Consider the following 20,804-nt stretch of genomic DNA (forward strand, 5'->3'; position numbering starts at 1 on the left):
AAGCTTGTTTATACACTGACTGGATACTTTTTAGGTACAGCTTGGCAGTGCCGAGTTGAACACCATTTTGCTTTCCAAGCTGTCATACTTTGTGGCATAGATTCAACAGGGTGCTGGAAACATTCCTCATAGAGTATAGCTCATACTGTAATCAATGATTTCATTATTTAGGGGGAAATAGTATTTGGTTTCCTCATATCTAGGGCATTTTTGGGGAAAATAGTGATCTTATTATTATTATTGTTTAGTACAGACCTTCCCAAAGTGTGGGGCCCGTCCCCTAGGGTGCCAAGGTCTCCCCTGCATAATTGCTTTTCCCTTTGTCGGGAGCATGTGCTGGGCTGTTCAAATCACGGACAAACAGTATCCCACATTCTTGATTTTTAGTTCACACACACTTGTTGTAATGACTAACTACTCCTGACATTTTGGAGATGTTAGCTCTGTATACAGTAAAGTTACAGTGGGATACAAATAATATCAGGCTGATCCTGCCACGATTTGTTCCCCCTGTCTAAATCACGGACAAACAGTATCCCACAGCTGTTTATGTTTTTAAACCCATTTTGCACAGACAGGCATTTTTTGAAAAATGTATTGCTATAAATGTTGAATATTATTACACAGGAAAAAAACAAATACACGTAAAATAATTACACCATGACGCCTCTGCCTTTGTAAATGGAGGGACAGTATGTGTGTATGTAAGCATGTAAAACCTGAAGATAGATACAAAATACTGTTAATCTGACTTGCTGCCATTCTGCAATTCATCTCATGTAATAACGTGGCGCACAGCATGACGTGAAAAAAGGCACATACCTTTGACGTTGCATGCCGACCTCGGTATTCCTGTCCACACATAAACGCAAAAAAGGAGTTTTAAAAAATCTCCGTTTTCGGTGATTCCAAACTCCGTTTACGTGTGGAGGAAAGGTCCAAACGCACAGAAACAGTTGTGTTTTCAAAATTACCCGTGTAGGTGTGGACGTAGCATAAAAGAGTAGTAGTAGTTTATTTTCTTACTACCTGTAATTTATTGCAGTTTACTTGTATTTGCTTAATTGTTTACTAAATGTTTGAGGTGTGAAATAAACCGCAATGGAGCAAAATATGGGTGTGTGTGGTTGGAGGATGTATTTGTGTGTGTGCGCGTGCGCGTGCGCGCGCGGGGGAGGGGGGGTGGCGAACATTTTTCTTGTAAAACAAAGGGGGGCCTAGCGAAAACGTTTGGGAACCACTGGTTTAGTACAAGTGTCAAGTTCTGATATTATTTTCTACTGTGTGTAGCTGTTAATGTAGTCCTTATTCAATAGGAGACAGAATAAAGAGCGTAAATTTCAACATTTCAACTCAGAGAGCTTTTTGGAAATCATATAGCTTAGCATTATTTTTTATTGCTAAGCTTTATTTTTATTTTATTTTATTGACTGTGCGTGTTTGTTCATTAAAGCACACTCAAAAAATGATTCTTGGCAATTTTGAGTATAATGCAACTGAGATATATCAAATTAAAATGTATTTGTTCAAATAATTAATAATATGGGGAAACATGCTTGGAAAGGATTGAATGTACACAAAACAAATAGATTTTATTTGACAATAAAATAATAATAATAGAGAATTTAATATTATTATTTTTAGTAGTAGTAGCACATCTGCGCAGCATGCTACATGTGAACCTAGCTAGTTGTGTGGCAAACAACTTGTGTACTAAACTTGTTGTTTGTGCTTAGTGCTTTTACCCAGTTATGTGGAAAAAAGAAGTGCTGGACTAACATTTATACATATAATTATCTTTCTACTGACACAAGTTAAGTTCCATCTTTACATAAAAAACAAGCTATCCTGCTTAATTATGAAAACTCAGCCGCCTGCAGGGTGGTACATTATTATTACTGTGGTGGGCGTGTACGAACACTTCGCTGCTAGCTAGAATGAGAAATAAGGTTTATGGCTACAGTAAGCTAAAAAATTTTCTTCGTCTGGCTGCCTGTCGCTTGGTAGCATAAACTCTTTCTAACGTAATTAGACCGTTTTTTGACTCTTTTACAGACGCAGTCTTTGCATTCTAGCAAGCTGGTTAATCCTTAAATTACCAAAAGCTTTGGCATACCAGACTGAGACTAACGGGCAGCAGCGGTGATTCAGCGTGCTAGCTAGTGAGAAAAATCTTGAGAGCCTCCACATCCAGCCTAACATCCATTGATGTTAGCCTATGAGTATCGCCTTCGCATATCGCCAGCGTTGTTAATCGCCGGGTTTCTATCTACCAAGATGTACGGGATGTTGGGATGACAGGAAGATGGCAAACGGGGCTGGAAGTGAGTAACGTTAGAAAATAGCAAATGTCATGACATGCTACCCGTTAGCGTGTGTGTGTTTGTGTGTGTCGTACTTGGATCTTATCGCTTCTAACTTCTCTTCGCTCCCTGCGTGGCAGCCTGCACGGATTATTGGTTGTCATCACGAGTTGACGGCTCTATTTACACTGGTGGTGGCTGCCGTTTGCTATCAGTTATATCAAAGACACTCTCTTTGTGTGTGCAGTTGCATGCTTAAAGTGCCGGTACTGGTGGTTAGCTCGATCATAATGGTAAAAAAAAAGAAGAAGAAAAAAGATCCAGGCCGGAGACGTCCAGCAGAACACAGTCTGTATTAAAAATATACTGCATAAAGTATATGTTATGTTTCGTCCACGTCTGCAGAACACAAGCTGCTTGTCATTGGACCAACAGAACCATGGTCAGTGAGGGAGAAGCTGTGTTTGGCCACATCTGTCATGAAGAGTGGGGACCAGAACTGGTAATGCATGCCTCTTTCAGCTGGTTTCAACGATTCTGTATTATGTGCTCAATAGTGTGAGTCATAATCTGGCACATTAGATGTTGTTAGTTACACATGTAACTAACTTTCGCTTATGATTAGGTTTTAAGATAAGATGTTGTCACTTAGGGTGGTTCTGTTAGTATTCCTGTGCCTGAGTACTTAAAAGGGTTGCTGGTCTGCTTTCCTGTTACAGTACACAGTGACATACAAATAGGATGACTTAACCATGGTTAGTCATGTCATTCTTTATCTGTTACACTGGCATACATGATGCAGCCCGGTGCTGGCTGGCTTTAATTTAGTACCAGGTTTGCATGAAGTAACAAATAAAAGAGTAATTATAAATGAAAAAAAAAATAGATTTAATATAATTTTGTTCCTGAAATATAAAGATAATAAACCATTGCATAAATAGAACATTGTTTAAGTCTAATAATCTTTAGAACTGTATTTATCTTGGGATGTCTTATGCTTTTTTCATCAGGGTATCGGTCAGTCGTGCCATAAAACCATTTGCAGAACCTGGGCGACCACCTGACTGGTTCTCTCTAAAGGTATGACCAGAGCACCTTATCACAGGGTGAAAAGCAGAGAACACCCTGTACAGGTTGTCAGACTATCGCAGGGCTGCTTTCACAACATTAAAAACTTAATCCATGATCTCTGCAGTAGGTTTCACGCACTCTATTTGAGTGAAGTTGTTCTTGATACTCTTTTGGATCTTCACAGCACTGTGCCTCCAAATACTCAGAGCTCCTGGAAGCGACAGAGGCCCCAAAGTGAGCACATAAGTGACTTCAACTTCAAACATGCTTGTGTAGCTTTACCCCGTTTGATGAATGCATCTAGAGGATATGCAGCGTTACGAGCTGATGCCTTTGTTACCTTCAGGCGGAAGCGCGGCGAGAAAGGTGAGGTGGTGGAGACAGTGGAGGATGTGATAGTTCGCAGACTGACGGCTGAGAGGATCGAGGAACTAAAGAAGCTGATAAAAGAAACGCAGGAGAAGCACAGGTAACCAGCATGAACACATTATTCGTCTAAAAAAGACACACACCTCAAACTGCGTCAGTGAGATGAGCTGACATACTGCTGTTTTCATAGGAAGCTGAAGAGAGAGGCTGAACTGATTCAAGCAGGACATCTGGATTCCAAACTGAAAGAGCTATGGGAGGAAATTCTGCTGTAAGAAGCAACAAATCTATCAACCCTGTTTGTACAGTCATGCACGTCTTTTTCTCCTGCAAACCTTAAACATTGGACTCATTGGACTCTCTTTGTAACAACAAAGGAAATGATCTTTTGTTGTGCATCTGTTAGGAAGAAGAAACTGGAGGAGGAGGAAGCAGAGATGAAAAGAAAAAACACAGATGCTGCTTATCAAGGTATTTCTTTCAATTTCAGGGGTCTTTTTTGAGGAACACATCCATAAAGAATTATATTTCAGTAATTACACAGGTCATCCATAAATAATGAAAATAAAAAAACAATGAGATTATGATTATTAAACTGAGATAACTTTGTGTAGCTAAGTCAGCCTGCTAGTAATATACATGAAAAGTAACTTCTTAGATATATTTGTGCTTAGTGCCACTGAAACCAGAAGAGATTCTTCATATAACAGACATTGTGATACAAGTTACATATACTTCTGTGCAAAAGTGATGAGCCAACCCTCATTTCTATATGTTTTGCTAAGAAAATGGGAAAAAGGTGAAGTGATTTATTGAAACATGCAGCAGAGACATGGGAAAAATATGGTTTGTGCACTTCTAACAAGCTTGAAAGTCAATACTTGGAAATACCACCTTTATTCTTCATAACAGCTCCCCTGGTTAGTTCAAAAGTACAATTTTATGCCTGTGCCTCAAACTATTATCTGGTTGCCAGCTTAGCTCCGTGGGTGAGCAGGCGGCCGGCCAGCAGGCAGTGGCTATGTTTCGAATCCAACCTGTGGCCCTGTCTGTCTCCACTATCAAATAAAGGCAAATGACAAAAAAGTATATTTTATTTGGAGTTTTTTAAACTAAAGAAATGGGGATAATTTGGCTTTCATGATTTATTGGTCAGTTTTAAGTGGGTCAACAAACAAACAAAGTAAGTTGTCTAAAATTGGTCAGGTACTGAAAATGAGAGAAAAAGTAGGTGATGTCCAAAGAAAAACTTTGAAATTTATTAAACTGATGATATTGCTCGAGAAAACTTTTATAAATGAGAAGAAAGTCTGGATTCTTTTAAGGAAAATATGAAAAACTGAGATGTGTCTGACAATTAAACTGGGTTAAGAATGGTCGTACAGAAAGCTCATCAAGACTTGATTGGGTATTTTAGAAGTGCTGCACTCTGCAGGAACTGTTTGACCAGAAACTTTAAACTGCTGTTGGCACTAGAAAACATGGGAATAAACAAAGAAAATATCCTTTATTTCAAGGTGATCACCTGTCAAAAGAGATGTCAGCATTTTTCATACTCAGGTTGAGCCAATTGGACAGCCCGTGTAGAGAGCATTGTTTTGAAAAGAAAAGCTTTACTTTTGTATGACTCACAAGAAAAGGCTCTCTATGCTGCCCGTCCCTCTTTCAGCCAGACAGGTGGCAAAGAACACACCCAAGCGGATACCCAGTGTCACCATGCATTCACCCTCAGGCTGTAGCTCCCCAAGCCAGGAGTTCTCCCCAGGTGACCAACTCGAGTGCTTGACACTGGATCTTACATCTACAAAAAATGTAAGTCTCTGAAGACTCAGAGTTACTTATGACAATGCCTGACATTTCACTTATCCTGCCTCGTTTTCAGACATGTAAAAGTGTTTATTAGTATTTAATAATGGTGTAATGATTCTATAAATATTTTCTGTTTCTGTCATGTTCTTTTAGGGGGAATAAGAAAAAACATAATTGGTAAATTATTTTTACCCCTGGCATTATCACTTGATCATGATTGGGTTGTAGACTACAAATAAACTTTAGTATTCTATTTTATTTTCAATTCACTCTCCACATATAAAGTCTGTAAAAATTGCAGCTTTCATCAGACTAAAATAAATCTTAAAACCGGGCACTAACAAAAATACCAAAATGAACACATGGCTAAATACTGAAGCTCTGTCTTAATCTCTAATACCATTGATTGAAGTCGTTTGCTTCCAGAGAGCTCAGATTCAATAGGCTTGAGTGACAGGCTGTTTAGGTGTCTTTGTGTTATCCTTAATTAGTTTATAACATCCTGAACATTGCAGCAGTAACAGACCCTTTGGCAGACACAGACAGGAAGTGTCAAATATGCTTAATAGAAGGAATGTAATCCACATTCAAGTACCTTTTTCCTTAACAGGAAATGTCAGAGGCCATCAGCTTAGCATTGCACCTTGTCTGTTAGTGCTAGCGCGGCTGCTCAATCAATCGTTCCAAAGCTGCAGTCCAGGCACCAACAGCGTAGCCAAAATGAACACATGGCTAGTTAGAATGCAAATTACAAAAGCTCTTTCAAGCTTCAGTAATTAGCTGTGATAGCAGCATTAATGAAATTTCAAGTTTTTGTCAAAGTTTTCAGGTCGATCCAGGTTGCTCTCCAGTGCATCCATCGGAGTATAAATGTGTGTGAATGTTAGATAGAAGCAATGATATAGAAACAATAACAAAATTATTTCAGAAAACACAACAGTTATCAGATTCAGTATTATTAAACTTTCATATTGAGCCATAGTGCAAACCACTGATGCGTAACAGACTTTGATGTGCTTCAGATTTGTGCTAAAGGTTTGTAAAATGAAGTTAAAACTGAGCGTTATCTTCTAATTAACACACACTATAAAAACTTCAGCAAGGGTTTGAGCTGTTACTGGAGAGAACATCATGCCAAAAAAACCCCAAAACAGTTTAGACTTGGGAAAAAGAATTGTTGTTGCTTCCAAAGCAGATGTATATACAAAGTTATCACAGCCTTTCCAAGTGTCGAGAACTGAAATGAGAGGGATCATCAAGAAATTCAAATAGAGCAACACAGTACCGAACAAGCCTAGCAGAGGTAGAAGCGAAAGATTTCAAAGACTAGGGAAAGAAAACTAGTCAGTGACGTGTCTAAAGACCTTAGAACAACTGCAAAAAGTTTGGAAGTTGGAAATTGTAGTCTCAAAGAAGACGACCACCAGAACGCTGCATAGGAATGGACTGTGAGGCTGCAGACTAAGAAAACTTCTGCAAAAGAGACACCTTCAGGCCAGACTGAAGTATGCTAAGGGCAACCTGGAGAACCCGTTTCTTTGGTCAGATGAGATGAAAGTAGAGCTCTTTGGCCACAGAGATGTTGCTTATGTTTGGAAAAAGAAGGGAGAAGCATACAAGCCAAAGAACACCGTCTGTGTGGAGACTTCAGTGCATCTGGAGCTGAAAATCTTGTCAAGGTGGAAGGAATCATGAAGGAAGAAGGATATGTGAAGATTATGAAAGAAAACCTCAAGCAACAAAACCGAGTCTGGATCGTTGCTTTGCTTTCCAACACAACCTAAAACAATTCTTCTGAAGAACTACCTCCAGAAGACCAAAGCGAACATGCTGAACAACTGGCATGTCGAAGCCCTGTCTTGAATCCTATTGGAAATCTGTGGGGTGAACTGAAGACCAAGGTCCATGCCTGGAGAGCATCAAATCTGAAGGATCTTGAGAGATTCACCAAAGAAAATTGAGCTGAGATTGCTCAGGAGACGCATGCGAGACTAGCTGAAAACTACAACAGTTGACTGCAGGCTGTTATCTAGCAAAAAGGATACACAATTGACCGTTAGCATCAGGGAGCTAATAATTTTAACCCTGGTAGTTTCTGTTTTTATGAAATCATTTTGTTTCTGTGTTAAAGTAAAGTAATGTAATAAAACGTGGGTGTTTTATTCTTAAAAAGTCCTAAAAACTCTTTTCCAGGTGTAACAGCAATTGGGAAATACTTATTTACTAATACTAATATATTTTCATTGGTGGGCTAATAATCCTGTCGATATCTGTAGATTAGAGGGTTACCTAGGCAGCCGGATCTAGGAATGTCTGCAGGCGTCCAGCTGTCAGCTTCAAAATGATGCAAGAGGAGCAAATCATTTCCAATGTAGATGTAGTTTTAGCATCCAGGTCTTCTACAGTAATCACGACTGTAGCACCAGGTTAGCTCCTGCCAGTTAACACTGGCAAACTTGCTAAATGCGTCTTTTTCCCCCACGGACCGATTTCTCCTCATTAACCACCTAATTGACATTTGATTTGTCATTGTGACTTAATTGGCTAATTTACAAAACATTCCATCTATTTTATCATCATACTAGAATTTTAAAATCCCTTTTAAACAAAGTGTGACAAAGTGTGCTATTAAGAAAAATCGCTAAATAGTCACAAATTTAAACTATCTATTTCACCACAACACTCAGCAGATATAATGTCCTTCATTATATGTCCAGTATATACCTAGTAGATGTAATGTAATGTGTTTCTTGTGTGCCACTAATTTAGATTTGGTAAATTCGGGCTCATAATACCTAAAAAAAATAATTTTAGGTGTAACTTACCAGGAGTGCTATATGGGATGTAAGGCATAGAAAATGACTGTTTTTATTTTGGAAATGAGTCTAATACTTTTGACCGTTCCCTTCAGAGACAAAAAAGAAAACATACAGTATTAGAGAACTGATAACAACTACATCTGTAAATCCTAATAAAATGTCATGTTTCCCTCTGTCTGTCTCTAGGCTTCTGGAACAGCCAGGCTAATGACATTTGCTGAGCCTTCTGGTAATGATGACAGCCACGGGTCCCTGCTAGAGGACCCCACCCAAAAGAAGTTACTGTGTCAGAAAGCCACACCACCACCATCTCCCCTCCTGTCAGAGTTACTGAAGAAAGGCAGTATATTGGCCACAAATTCCAGATTGGTTTGTTGAAGGGCTTTAATATATATGCCAGTAATTAACTTGTACAAGACTGCAGGGCAGTCTACCTTTATATGATCACGTAAAGAATTCCTGTGCTTTAGAGCAGCGGTCCCCAACCTTTTTTGCGCCACGGACCGGTTTATCCCCGACAATATTTTCATGGACCGGCCTTTAAGGTGTCGCGGATAAATACAACAAAATAAAACTAGTACCGGTACCGACAAAAAGAAAATTTATTCATAACACACGTGAAAAGACCAAGAAAAACCGAGTAAACGATAAAAAAGATAACAAAATAACGCTGAAAACCGATTAAAAACCCTGAAAACTATACATTTCACACCTGAGCCCGGTACCAAACGACTCACGGACTGGTACCGGTCTGAGGCCCGGGGGTTGGAGACCGCTGCTTTAGAGGGTGTCTAATAATTTGGCTATCCAGTCTGTCTCCTTACAGTTCTCTGTTATCGTTTAAATTTGGATTCTGTTTAAAATCACTGTATATATAAAATTCACTTCACATATCCTGGACTTGAAGAAGAAACCATTTTGCCTTCTCTCTTTATTGGCACTGGCCTTAAAATCCAGTATTGATCAGACACCACTGATGGGATAAAAAAAAACACCAGCTATGCTGCCCTGCCTGTTAATGAGTAACAGATTTATTATTAAACAGCACTGCTTCATGTTTTAGACGTGTTTGATTTGTGTATGCATCTTTATCTCAGATTGGAGATGGTGACGTGTCCACAGGTAATGTGTCAGGAGCACATGACTTGCAGCTGGCTCCACCTTGTCAGCCTCTCTCTCAGGCAGCAGGTACAGATGCTGTGTTTGATCACTGTTGATCTCTGTTAAAATGTCTTGTTACAAAAGCAAATCTTACTTTTTGGATTTCGATAAACAGAAATGTTTCACAAAGCAACAGATTACCATACCAGTAAAAAAAGCATTCAGTAGAACCCCCTTTGACACAGGAAAAAGTGTCCCATAGGTCTTCTTATCTTTAGCTCATTGAACATGTTTTATAATTGTTAGTTTTACTCTTGAACTCTGAATGCATGGGTGCTATCTGGTGATGCCATTGCTGCAAATGTTTGCTAATACTCTGACCATCTGATAGCCTGAGGTGCTTTGTCAGAGCTCTGCACTTCATGTGTTAATGCATGCGTGAATACTTGCATGACAGGTGCCCCGATGTTGTCCCGTCTCCTGGAAGCAGGCCCCGCCCAGTTTTCCCCTCCATTAGGTTTTATGGTCAGTGTAGATTCTGCCTCCAGTGTTCCTCTCTCTGCCACCACTCCTGTTCCTGCTCAATCAAACATCTCAGCAAGTGCAGGTCTGTCCACTTTCTGATCCAACACCCTCACATTCTTAATATCACAAACTTTGCATTGTATACAGAGGATTTAATTGTGACCTGTTGATCAGATCTGTTCTTTGCCACCTGCTCTAAACTAGCAAAGATGTAATAATGCTATACCAAATAAGAATTTAGATTCATGGTGTCGAAATATTAAACAGATAGTAAATCAGTTGTTGCATTCATGCAGAGGTAAATGTGATGGTGCCATCTGTGGCCCCTGGATGCCAGCCTGTCTCCTCTATGGTAGAAGATAAGGTGTCAGAGCTCAGTGAGGACGATGTGACTGTGTCACTGTGTCATGAGCTGGACCTGAAGACAGTGGGGGACATCATCGCCATCATTGAAGAGAAGGTTCTAAAAGTCAACAAACCTTACTGTTTAGGTTACATTAAATAATTTATGAGACCTGTTTGGATTTTTATTTATTTATTTATTTTTTACAATATGAGCATTCATTGTATGCTTCTTTTTGTAGGCTGATGAAGCTGCTGATGCTTTGGATGCAGCTGCAGTTGAGGCTGCTCTGTCCCTTTGTGAAGAAAATGGCCACGCTCTGTCTGCTGCCTGGGATTCTGGGCCTTTCCAGCCTCATGAGCCACACAATCCCACAGTGCCCACTGGGGCTGTACAGTCTTCATCTCTTCACTGTAGCTTGGAGGAGAGGACAGAAGCTTCACTCTCTTCTTTTTGCAACAGTCAAGATAACCATCTTGCAGGATTTCCTGTGGGACTGAGGAGCATTCCTCCCTCTTCCTCATCTGGATGCAACTCAAAGATTTTGGAGCACTACCGCAGTGGAACGCCTCCACAGGCTGCAGCAGTGAGAGAGACCGGAGAGGCGGTTCACTCAAAAACCCAAATGTCATCCAGAAAATGTGAACGTGAGAAGTGGGCACAGCAAATCCCTGAAAAAATCCACGGAGGTACGAACATCCATGCTTAAGCATTTGTACTGCCTTGCCACGTAACATGCAGTTTGCGTCAGACTATGCATTTTGCAAACCTTATTATTCATTTCTACTATCTTGACAGACTCGGTATTAGAAGATAACCCAGTGACAGAAAGGCATCCAAAGGTATAGCACTGTATGAGGACAAAGCGAGCATGATGCTTGTAATTGCTGTACTAAAATTTGCAGTGTGCTCCACAGTAACCCGGCACTTTCAGTTTTGTCTGAATCTGTCTGTGCCTTTATACATTTTTGCAGGAGACGAAGAGGGAGGACGCAATAACTATTGGGGGAGGAGAGAAGGCCTCGGGGACTAACCTGCAAAACAAAGTTAATGGGCCAGAGGTGTGTGGAGAAGAAGTGGGAGATGGGGTGGAAGAATTCCTATCAGAGCCAGACGGCGAAACTGAGCTAGAACCGGCAGCCAGTGAGAGTGAGGATGGATACAGCCTCCATACGGCTTCCTCTTCACTGCAGCTCCACACAACTGCAGACTCCATCCCCAGCAGCCCAGCTTCTTCGCAGTTGTAAGTGAAATGCATTTATACTCTAGATCAGGGGTCTCAAACTTAAATGAGCTGTGGGCCACTGCTGGCACTATCATCTCATTGGAGGACCACTTTAGTGTTCAAGGAGTACAAAACAAACAAACAAGAAAACACCCACAAATATTTCTGAAAATGTGGTGTTTTGTTTGTTTTTTAAAATGTCAAATATTGTATAACAAGAAAAAACTGCAAATGCGAATGATTTTTTTTCTCACTGAAGCCTTTCATTGAACTACCAAATAAACAAATTGGTACTCTCTTTCTGACCAGACACGTGGCAACACTTCTGCTATAACTTTGTTTGTATTTAACAAAATAAAAATGCAGACATAAGTGTACACATCAGTCAATATACAGGCTGCAAATAGGGGTGACGAGTTTGAGACGCCTGCTCTAGATGGTGCTGATGATGTAAGAATACTGAGTTTGCAGCAGATTAGTTTCTGCATTCATACAACTTCCTTTTTTGACCTTCAACATGCAGTTCTGTGTGCAGTGAGGATCTGGAAGCTCTACAGGCTCACAAAATCTGGAAGAAAGCCATTATGCTTGTGTGGCGAGCAGCAGCCAATCACAGGTCAGAATCTGATTCATAACTTTAACACTAAATGCACAGTCTCCGATATTTTTCTGTAACGCGTCGTGTAAACCTGTTGTAGGTATGCAAATGTCTTCCTTCAGCCAGTAACAGAAGAAATTGCGCCTGGATACCACAGTATTGTGCACAGGTAAGCAAAGAATATTTTTGTATCACTTTACTGGAGCTTTAGAGGAAAAACATCTCAGACAGAACTGTCTTCGCTTCTTGTTCTCCAGGCCCATGGACCTGGCAACCATAAAGAAGAACATCGAGAACGGTCTGATACGGACCACCGCCGAGTTCCAGAGGGACATCATGCTGATGTTTCAGAATGCAGTCATGTACAACAGCCTGGACCACGACGTGTACCACATGGCTCTGGAGATGCAGCGTGACGTGCTGGAGCAGATCCAACAGTTTCTAGCTACCCAGCTCATCATGGAGACGTCAGAATCTGGTATCAGCGCCAAGAGCCTGAGAGGCCGTGAGAGCACGCGCAAACAGGACTCTACTGACAAGGTGCTTCACTAGAGTTTTGACAAAAGCAGAGTACAGAAGAAGAGAAAAGGGTGAGACAACAAAGGTAGAAGAAAGTGATGCCAAACTATTTGATGGCCATTTTCCAAAGCATGACGTTTAATTTTAAATCAGTTATTCTCAGGTAGCCATTGGCTTCGTATGCTATGAAAATCAGGTTGTTCTCCTTCAAACATTTGTTTCGGTGTCTCACTATGGGCGACGCTCTCTCAGCATGTCATTACTCCAGCCAGCATTGGCCACCCTCCTCCCTATCCAGTCTTTTAAGTGATGACGTGATGAACCCTGCGTCCAGGCCCAAACTACTCTGCATTTAATAAGGCTGCAGTATTTTTAACATGTTTTAATGCTTTGTATCTTGTTCTATTTAATCTCAACAAGCCCCTAAAAACAGTCAGTGATCACTGTTGGCCTCTCTCGGTTTTTATTACCACTAATCATTTTAAAGCTCAGTTTTTAAAACTTTACATGTAACTACAGCTCAGCCCATGCAGTAGTATTTTAATGACTAACCTTGTATTGTGGATGGATTATCTCAGTTTTTCTCCTGACTGAAGTTTGGTCCGTTTACAGGATCCTGCTATGCAACTGCATTTGCCCCTAACCTTCAAGAACCCTCATGTTAACTTTTATCGAATGGAAAAAAGTCACCAGCTATGCTGCCCTGCCTGTTAATGAGTAACAATAACATCCTCCAGCTTCTCTGTTTATATTATGCTAACATAGCTGTGTCGCTAGCGATCACGCAGCACATCATTATATACCAGCTAGCCAAACTTTGGTAACCCTACAAACATCACTGCTGTTTACTTTCCTGTCTTCATTTATGTCAGAAGTGATAGCAGAGCTGTACATCTTAATTTGTTTCAGAAATCCCTCAGTCAGAACATGGTATGTTATATTTAGATGGAAACTAGTGAGCTAACTTCCTGCTAACCTCTAACTCCGTTAAATTTAATAAATTCTGTTTTCATGGATGACTGGATGTTAAACTTAATTGTTACACCTGGTAGAGTATCCATACTAATCATTTTATTACAGATGAATGAATTTAGACAGTTTTTCAACTCTCAGTAATGCTGGAGTGATCATTTGACTTAGGGACCTGCAGCGGAGTTTGGTCCCAGGCACGGCTAATGACGTCAGACTTAAAGACCGGGTAAAAGGGTGTGACACAGCGTCACCCGTCATTCAATTTCCTCTTCTCGCTTCTTCAGAATTTTCCCCTGCGGTTGCAAAATCTCAGGCTCAGATACACATGACGCTTCTGTGATGTGCCCCGGGCTGCAACACGCCCAAGCGGCTATTTCCACACCAGGTTCTTGTGAACACTGTGCTCGCTTTACTCTGAAAAGCCTTCGTCAATTCTAGCCTGCCAGGCTAGCCTGTCGAAGAAGGACCCAATGTTGTCTCCAATTGGCGCACTGATGGAGCACACTGAGTCAGCCACACCAGGCGCCAGCTGGGGCGACGAGATGGATATCATCCTCCCGCTGGTGGACGATGCCTAGGTCAGCTGCGAAGCTATGTTGTCTGATTCCCTTGAGGCTAATGACGAGCTACTCAGCAAATCCTCTGAGGGACCGTTGGAACGTCTCGTCTCGGGTGAGGATGACGACGTTTTCTTTGCCCCCTCTGGTCGGAATTCTGTGACTCAAGGGATCGATTGTGATAACACCGGCACACAGTCCCGTGTCATGGAGCTATTTGATGTTGCAAAACGGGCAGCTGGAAAGCTGGCAGTCCCATGGCCCAACGTGACAACGGAGACCTCCACCTCACGATACGAGGGTAAAGGGCTCCCCAGAGCAAAGCGCACTACTAAGCAGGTACTGCCGCTTTTCCCCGAATGCGTGGACGAGGTCACACGCTGCTGGGCAAAGCCATTTTCGTCACCCAACCCCGTGCAGGGAGCGGCGGCATATGACTGCGCTGGAATGAAGGAGAAGGGCATCTACCAAATCCTCACAGTGGAGAATCTAGTGACTTCTCATCTCCACCCAAACCAGAAACTTTCCATGTCATCTGGTCCGTCCCTGCCCTTCAAGGCCAAACGCCTGCAGTCCTCCCTGGCTGACAAAGCGTATAAATCAGTTGCCACCACTGTGAGGGCATTGAACGCCTCATCGCTCCTGCTAGCCTACTCGACGGAGCTCCAGGACCAGGCTGCTGCGAAGCCCGATGCTAGCGAGCTGTGGGAAGAGCTGGGCATCGTTACGGACCAGTGTCTCCACCTCACTAGAGCAGCAGTACAAGCGGCGGGCAGAGCTCTCAGCATCATCATCCTGCAGGAGAGGGCAAGATGGCTGAACTTGGCGGGGCTTTTGGACAGAGAAAAATGTGACATTCTGGATGAAAGCATCGACCCCGCTGGCCTTTTCGGGACCGCCGTTGCCACCATACAAAGACGGTGCGAGGAGAAAAAGAAAGAGGGAGAGACCCTGCAGCTGTGTCTCACTAGGAAGACCCAGGCTGTGCCCCCGTCTCCACCCAGTTGCCGGAAGTTTGCTCAGAGCCCCAGCCGTCCACCCGGCGTGCCGACGTTTAAAATCCCTCGCCACCCAGCCCCGCAGGTCGCGGTCCAGGGTCCCCTAGGATCGCAGAACCCTAAGACCCACTGCTCAGGGTGCCCCACCACCAGCCAAGCAGTCGGACCGCAAGAAGAAGGACTGTCTTTTTTTTTTTCTTTTCCTTTTTTTGTGTCCCATTTGGATCTTTAGCCATCAGAATTGTTGTCTTAAGGCCAAGAAAGATGCCAAGCGGATTTATTTTACCAAGTGGATCATCATGGCCTTGCCATATTGGTCCATTTGATTTACCTTTATTACAATTATGAATTTATTTTATTTTCGGTTGCTACAAACGGGACAGACATGGCTGGGGGATAGGACAGGGAGAAAGAATGAAAGAAAGAGAGGGAGAGAAAGAAAAACAGAGGGGAGAAGAGACGGTGAGAAAGGGGGGAAGAAAGAAAGAAAAACAAACAAAACACCTGGATCACCTGTATGGAGAAAAAAAAACAGAAGAGAAAGCAAACAAAAAAAAGAGCAACATAATAAATACAGCACCATCACAATAAACTAGCTAGCAGTAGATAACAGTAGATACTGAATATTAAACGATATTGTGCAGCACGCAAGATAGACAGCGCACAATGTGCTTTGAGGCAGCAGCCAAGAAGGGTGTAGTCCGCGTCTGTGAACACCCGTGTGCACACCTGTGTGGATCAGCATACTTGTATTCCAAAGGTTTCTCCATGTAACGATCTGCTAGGGAGTGTGCGGAGCCATAGCCCCGTCCACCAGGGTATAAAGCAGGTATGGAGGAGATCCAGGCCCCAGATATCCAGAGGCCCCAGAGTACAAGGACCCGAGGAGGACCACCAAAAGGGGGGGAACCGTACCACCCTCCTGGGAAGAGCTGAGTAGAGCCCCAAATGAGAGGTCACCCAGCAGCTACGGAGCAGAGGCCAGAGGGGGTTGCATTGGCGTGCCCGCAGGCTCTGCCGGCAGCCAGCTGTGCCAGAGAGGACCGAGCTTCAAGCCCAGAGGCCTGAGGGCATCCCACCCCCCGGAAGGGGCCCAGCCGGGCCACAGGCGCCAGGCCCCGCCAATCGGCCACCAGGAGTGAGCCAGTACATACATGAGCGCCCAGCCCCAGACGACAAGGACCACCAACACACCAACGTCTGAGGGCATCAGCCACCGGCAGGGAGTGTGGTGAGGGGAGATGTAACCCTTCTCTCTGGGGTGGAGGCAAGTTGACCACCTCCTTATCTGCAGTAGCAGGGAGGCCCCGCATCCGAGACCCCAATCTGACGGCCAGCACCTCCTCCCAGCCCCCCAGTCCTGACGGCTAACAGAACCGGGGTGAGTGAAGACCTCAAACCTCCCTACGCCCGCTCATATGTAGTGTCGCTATGTGCTGTTCTAAAGTGCATTTAAAACTCGGGAGAGCCCTCGGGTATTTGTGAAATGCACAGAGGCAGTCATAGCCCCACTGAAGAGGCGGGGCATCCGCATAGCAACATACATAGACGATTGGCTGCTGCTATCAGAGTCAGAAATAATGGGAAGAGAGCACACCAGGTTGACAGTGGATCACCTGATGGCTCTGGGTTTCACCATAAACTATGAAAAGAGTGTCCTGCAGCCAGCTCAGGCCATCTCTTTCATAGGAATAGCTCTAAACTCCACCTCGCACAGAGCGTGTCTCTCGGTGATTACAGTCAAAAAAATGCTATGACATGCCGGCATTTTTCAGGTGGGAAGATATCTCCCATTCAGAAGATGCCTGCAGATGCTGGGATTAATGGTGTCTTCACTGGCAGTCATTCCAGTAGGCAGACTGCATATAAGGGAGTTTGAGCAATGGGTTGCATCACGGAGACTGAATCGAAAGCACCATACCCACCACCATATCAGAGTGACAGCAGATTGCGCTGCAGCACTCCACTGTTGGAGAAATCCCACATTTCTCACTTTGGGGGTGTCACTGGGGCTTTCACAGCCAGAAAGGTGGTGACCACGGACGCGAGTCTCACGGGCTAGTGTGCCACTCATGAGGGCAGAGCAGTGAGCGGCAACTGGGACTCACGACAAAGGGGTGTTCACATAAACTGGCCACAATTGCTAGCAGCATTTCTAGCACTGAGACACTTCCTTCCACTGTTAAGAAATCACCATGTTCTGATCAGAACAGACAACACCACTGTTGTGGCGTACATTGACAGAGGGCGGGTTACAGTCCCGTCCTTTGCACATGCTTGCTCGCAAACTGATCATGTGTAGCAGCATCAATCTGTTGTCACTGAGAGCTGCTCACATTCCAGGAGCTCCGAACTTGGGAGCAGATTTAATGTCCAGGGGAAACCTGCAGTACGGGGACTGGACCCTGCACCCACAGGTGGTGACCCATATCTGGACCCGCTTTGGCCAGTCACAGGTCGACCTGTTTTCCTCGAGGGAGAACGCTCAGTGTCCACTGTATTTCTCCCTGAGGGACCAGGAGGCTGCGCTAGGGGTAGATGCATTAGCTCACAATTGGCCACATGTTCTGCTTTATGCGTTCCCTCCGTTGGCCTTAATTTCTCCCACTCTTAACCAGAGTGAGAGAGAGGGGGCTAACAATAATATTGATCGCCCCAAGGTGGACGATGGTCCCATTGGTTAGCGGAGATTATGCCCCTCTTGTGGAGCGAACCTTGGCCTCTCCTCTGTGACGAGACCTAGTCTCCCAGGCCAGGGGGGAGATTTTTTTTCACCCTCACCCTGTGGGCTTGGCCTGTGAGAGGTTGAATTTGAGTATGGGAGGACTCACCCAGGGTGTTATAGCCACTATTCAGAATGCTAGAGCCCCCTCCACAAGATCATTGTATGAGAACAAGTGGAGATTATTTGAGGAGTGGTGTGGAAAGTCTCACACTCTCTATTTTCAGTGCTCTGTGACAACAATTCTCTCCTTTCTCCAGGAACTGTTAGATAAAGGAAAGGCCTTTTCCACAATTAAAGTATATCTAGCAGCCATTTCAGCCTGCCATGTGGGCTTCGTGGATGGCCCAGTGAGCCATCACCCGCTAGTCCGCTGTTTTATGACAGGGGCACAACGACTCCACCCGGTTTCTAAACCTCTCGTCCCCACATGGGATTTATCCCTGATGCTGGGGGCAGTTTCACAGCCACCATTTGAGACCACTAAGCCAGGTGGAAATAAAAATCCTGTCTTTGAAGACTGCATTGCTCCTGGCTCTCGCATCTGCAAAGCATATCAGCTATATTCATGCACTGTCAATACACAAACAGTGCACCCGATTCACGCGGGATAACTCTAGAGTCACGCTCAGGCCAAATCCGGCCTTTGTGCCCCAAAATCCTTATCTCCAATGCACCCCATTGGAGCTGGAAGCTTTTTGCCCTCCTCCTTTCTCCTCCCCTGAACAGGAGTGCCTAGATGCTGAGGCAATCCAATTGGCTTACTCCAGCACAGCAACCTCTTGGGCCCTTTTTAGGAGTGTCTCTATAGAGGAGATATGTGCAGCGAGCTGGGCTTCACCTTTGACGTTTGACTGTGTTAAGTGTGGGCTAGAGATGACCCCACGAGACCTCCTAAGTTGGCAGTCAGTCGTTCAGATGGGCTTATCTGGCAATATGGGAGTCTGCATATCTTTGATAACATGAGTGAGGTGTCTCACCAGATACCCCTCCTTGCACGAAGCGAGGAAGAGGTGAGCTTATCTTACCTCACTCATGTTATCAGAGAACAGAGGTTACGGAATAGAGTAACCTCAAGTTATTGTCTGAAGCCTTCATGTACTTATAGTTTATCCAAAGCATTCAATGAGTGTTTAATAAGAAAGCAGACTGCTCGATATTAGGTCTAATGAATTGAAGCTACTGTTCAATCAGCTTTAGTTTGATTTATAAAAGATGTTTCTGTGACAAAAAGCACTGCATAAAGAACTGCTAACCTAATAATGATTTTATAACACTTATGCTACAGACCATACTATATAAAATACATATTTTTTCATTTTTAACATTGACTTTCAATGTTACTTACACCCAAAGTATTTGGTGAAAAAAAGTATTTTTCCTCCCGGTCATCTAGTCTGGCAGAATGTCTTTTTCTGTTTCTTTAGATATTCTGATTACAGATAACCCATTTGAAGATAGGAAAGTTTAAAGAGTTAAATAATGATGGGTCATAGCATACTGATGTTAATGGGAACCTCTAAATCACTGAAAGGTAGGAGATGACTGAAATGTCCTGCAGTACCTTGAAAAGTGGCTTGACAACAGTATTCTGTATATCTGTAGCTTACATGATATAAAGATCCTGAGCTAAACATGTGGCATCGTCCTGTAATGTAATGGCAGGGCAGCAACAAAACATAGTAAATGTAGTACTAGTGTTATAGCAGTTAATGTGTGTTTTTAAAGCTTGTCTCCAGTTTTCCTCTAGCTGAATGTACTGTGTTGTCTCTCTCTTTGTATTATTTTGCTCCTGTTTGAGATTTTCAGCACACTACTGAGTTGCAGCTCTTATCTGTCATGTTCCTCTTACAGGACACTGTGTCCATGTCTTCTCCTGCCTTCCTTCTTTCTCTTTTTGTAAGTACCCTCTTTACTACCTTTAAAACTGCAGTTACATATATTCAAACAAAGAAGACAAACAAACAAAGAAGGTTTTATTAAAATACTTCATTTAGTCTCTTAAAGCTCAGACTAAACGTTTTTTCCCCCACTTCCACTGCAGGATGGAGGCACCAGAGGGCGCCGTAGTGCCATAGAAGCTGACCTCAAAATGAAGAAATGAAACCATCAGTATGATATTGTATCAGTATGGTGTCCCTGAGATAAAGTGAAAAGACTGATCTCATTGTCTCTCAGTTGCACAGATTGTGGCTCTGCGTATGGTGCAGTGTAACCTTTGCTTGCACTCTAGATTAAAAGGATAGACTGCAGTGTGGAGATGCTAATTTGTTCTGAGACAGCCATACAGTCGTGGATTACATAAAGTATAATCCCAGATTAGAGTGGGAGCATTCTGAAAGACCATGTCAGACCTTTCATGGATATAGCTGCACATCACTCAGACGTAACCTGCTCTGAAGTTCATGGGGATGTAGAGAGGTTTTAAAAAATGCTCCTATTATACAGTTGGGCTGAATATTGAATTAACTGGGCTTGAAGTTGATCCCCAGATTAGCGTCCAGAAGGCCAAAAGTCTGGCCAGAGGGGCAAGTTGATTTCAAACAGAAGCGTTTTCACTGCAGGTGTAAAACAGATTTTAAAGATCTAATTTTAAGACTTTGATATCCTTTTACTGTAATGTTTGTGTTGGATTTATTTTATCAATGTGACACTTTGGTGAAACAGTACCTACATGCTTATTCTACTACATACTCAGTGCTTTTGATTAAGTGTTACATTTCTAAACTGTTGTTTACTTTAAAGTCTGTAAAAAAAAAAAAAAAAAAAAGCTGTTACGTTATACTTGAATTTGCACAAAACGTTTCCACTGTGCCAATCCAAAACCGATCACAGCGGTCACTGTTCGAGCCAATCACAAACTCTCATGCAAG

The 20,804-nt window shown here is 43.1% G+C and overlaps 1 protein-coding gene across 2 annotated transcripts; it reads left to right on the forward strand.

The window, feature by feature from the left end:
• Nucleotides 1-1,915: 1,915 nt before the first annotated feature.
• brd8a (bromodomain containing 8a) lies at nucleotides 1,916-20,213 on the forward strand. 2 transcript variants are annotated; one of them, XR_014913539.1, is made up of 20 exons: nucleotides 1,916-2,324; nucleotides 2,709-2,805; nucleotides 3,314-3,383; nucleotides 3,559-3,608; nucleotides 3,721-3,843; nucleotides 3,934-4,014; nucleotides 4,150-4,214; nucleotides 5,413-5,555; nucleotides 8,558-8,740; nucleotides 9,469-9,559; nucleotides 9,930-10,079; nucleotides 10,294-10,457; nucleotides 10,582-11,029; nucleotides 11,139-11,182; nucleotides 11,315-11,583; nucleotides 12,089-12,181; nucleotides 12,264-12,332; nucleotides 12,421-12,753; nucleotides 19,786-19,830; nucleotides 19,976-20,066. XR_014913539.1 is itself a non-coding variant. In XM_085420504.1 (20 exons), exons 1-20 carry the CDS (start codon nucleotides 2,306-2,308, stop codon nucleotides 20,033-20,035), a joined length of 2,547 nt encoding a protein of 848 aa, XP_085276630.1. In that variant the 5' UTR covers nucleotides 1,916-2,305; the 3' UTR covers nucleotides 20,036-20,213. The 2 variants fall into 2 exon arrangements, 1 of the variants encoding a protein (XP_085276630.1); XM_085420504.1 differs by having other exon boundaries at nucleotides 12,421-12,703; nucleotides 19,976-20,213.
• The last annotated feature ends 591 nt before the right edge of the window (nucleotides 20,214-20,804 follow it).

This window comes from Rhamphochromis longiceps, linkage group LG10 (assembly GCF_057381845.1).
Source record: "Rhamphochromis longiceps isolate RC_006_pf linkage group LG10, R_longiceps_female_GT1.1, whole genome shotgun sequence".
Taxonomy (NCBI): domain Eukaryota; kingdom Metazoa; phylum Chordata; class Actinopteri; order Cichliformes; family Cichlidae; genus Rhamphochromis; species Rhamphochromis longiceps.

Coding starts and splice junctions, on each gene's coding strand:
- brd8a (XM_085420504.1), top strand. Junction 3,609..3,720: donor GAAGCGACAGAGGCCCCAAA/GTGAGCACATAA, acceptor TGTTACCTTCAG/GCGGAAGCGCGGCGAGAAAG. Junction 11,183..11,314: donor TGACAGAAAGGCATCCAAAG/GTATAGCACTGT, acceptor ACATTTTTGCAG/GAGACGAAGAGGGAGGACGC.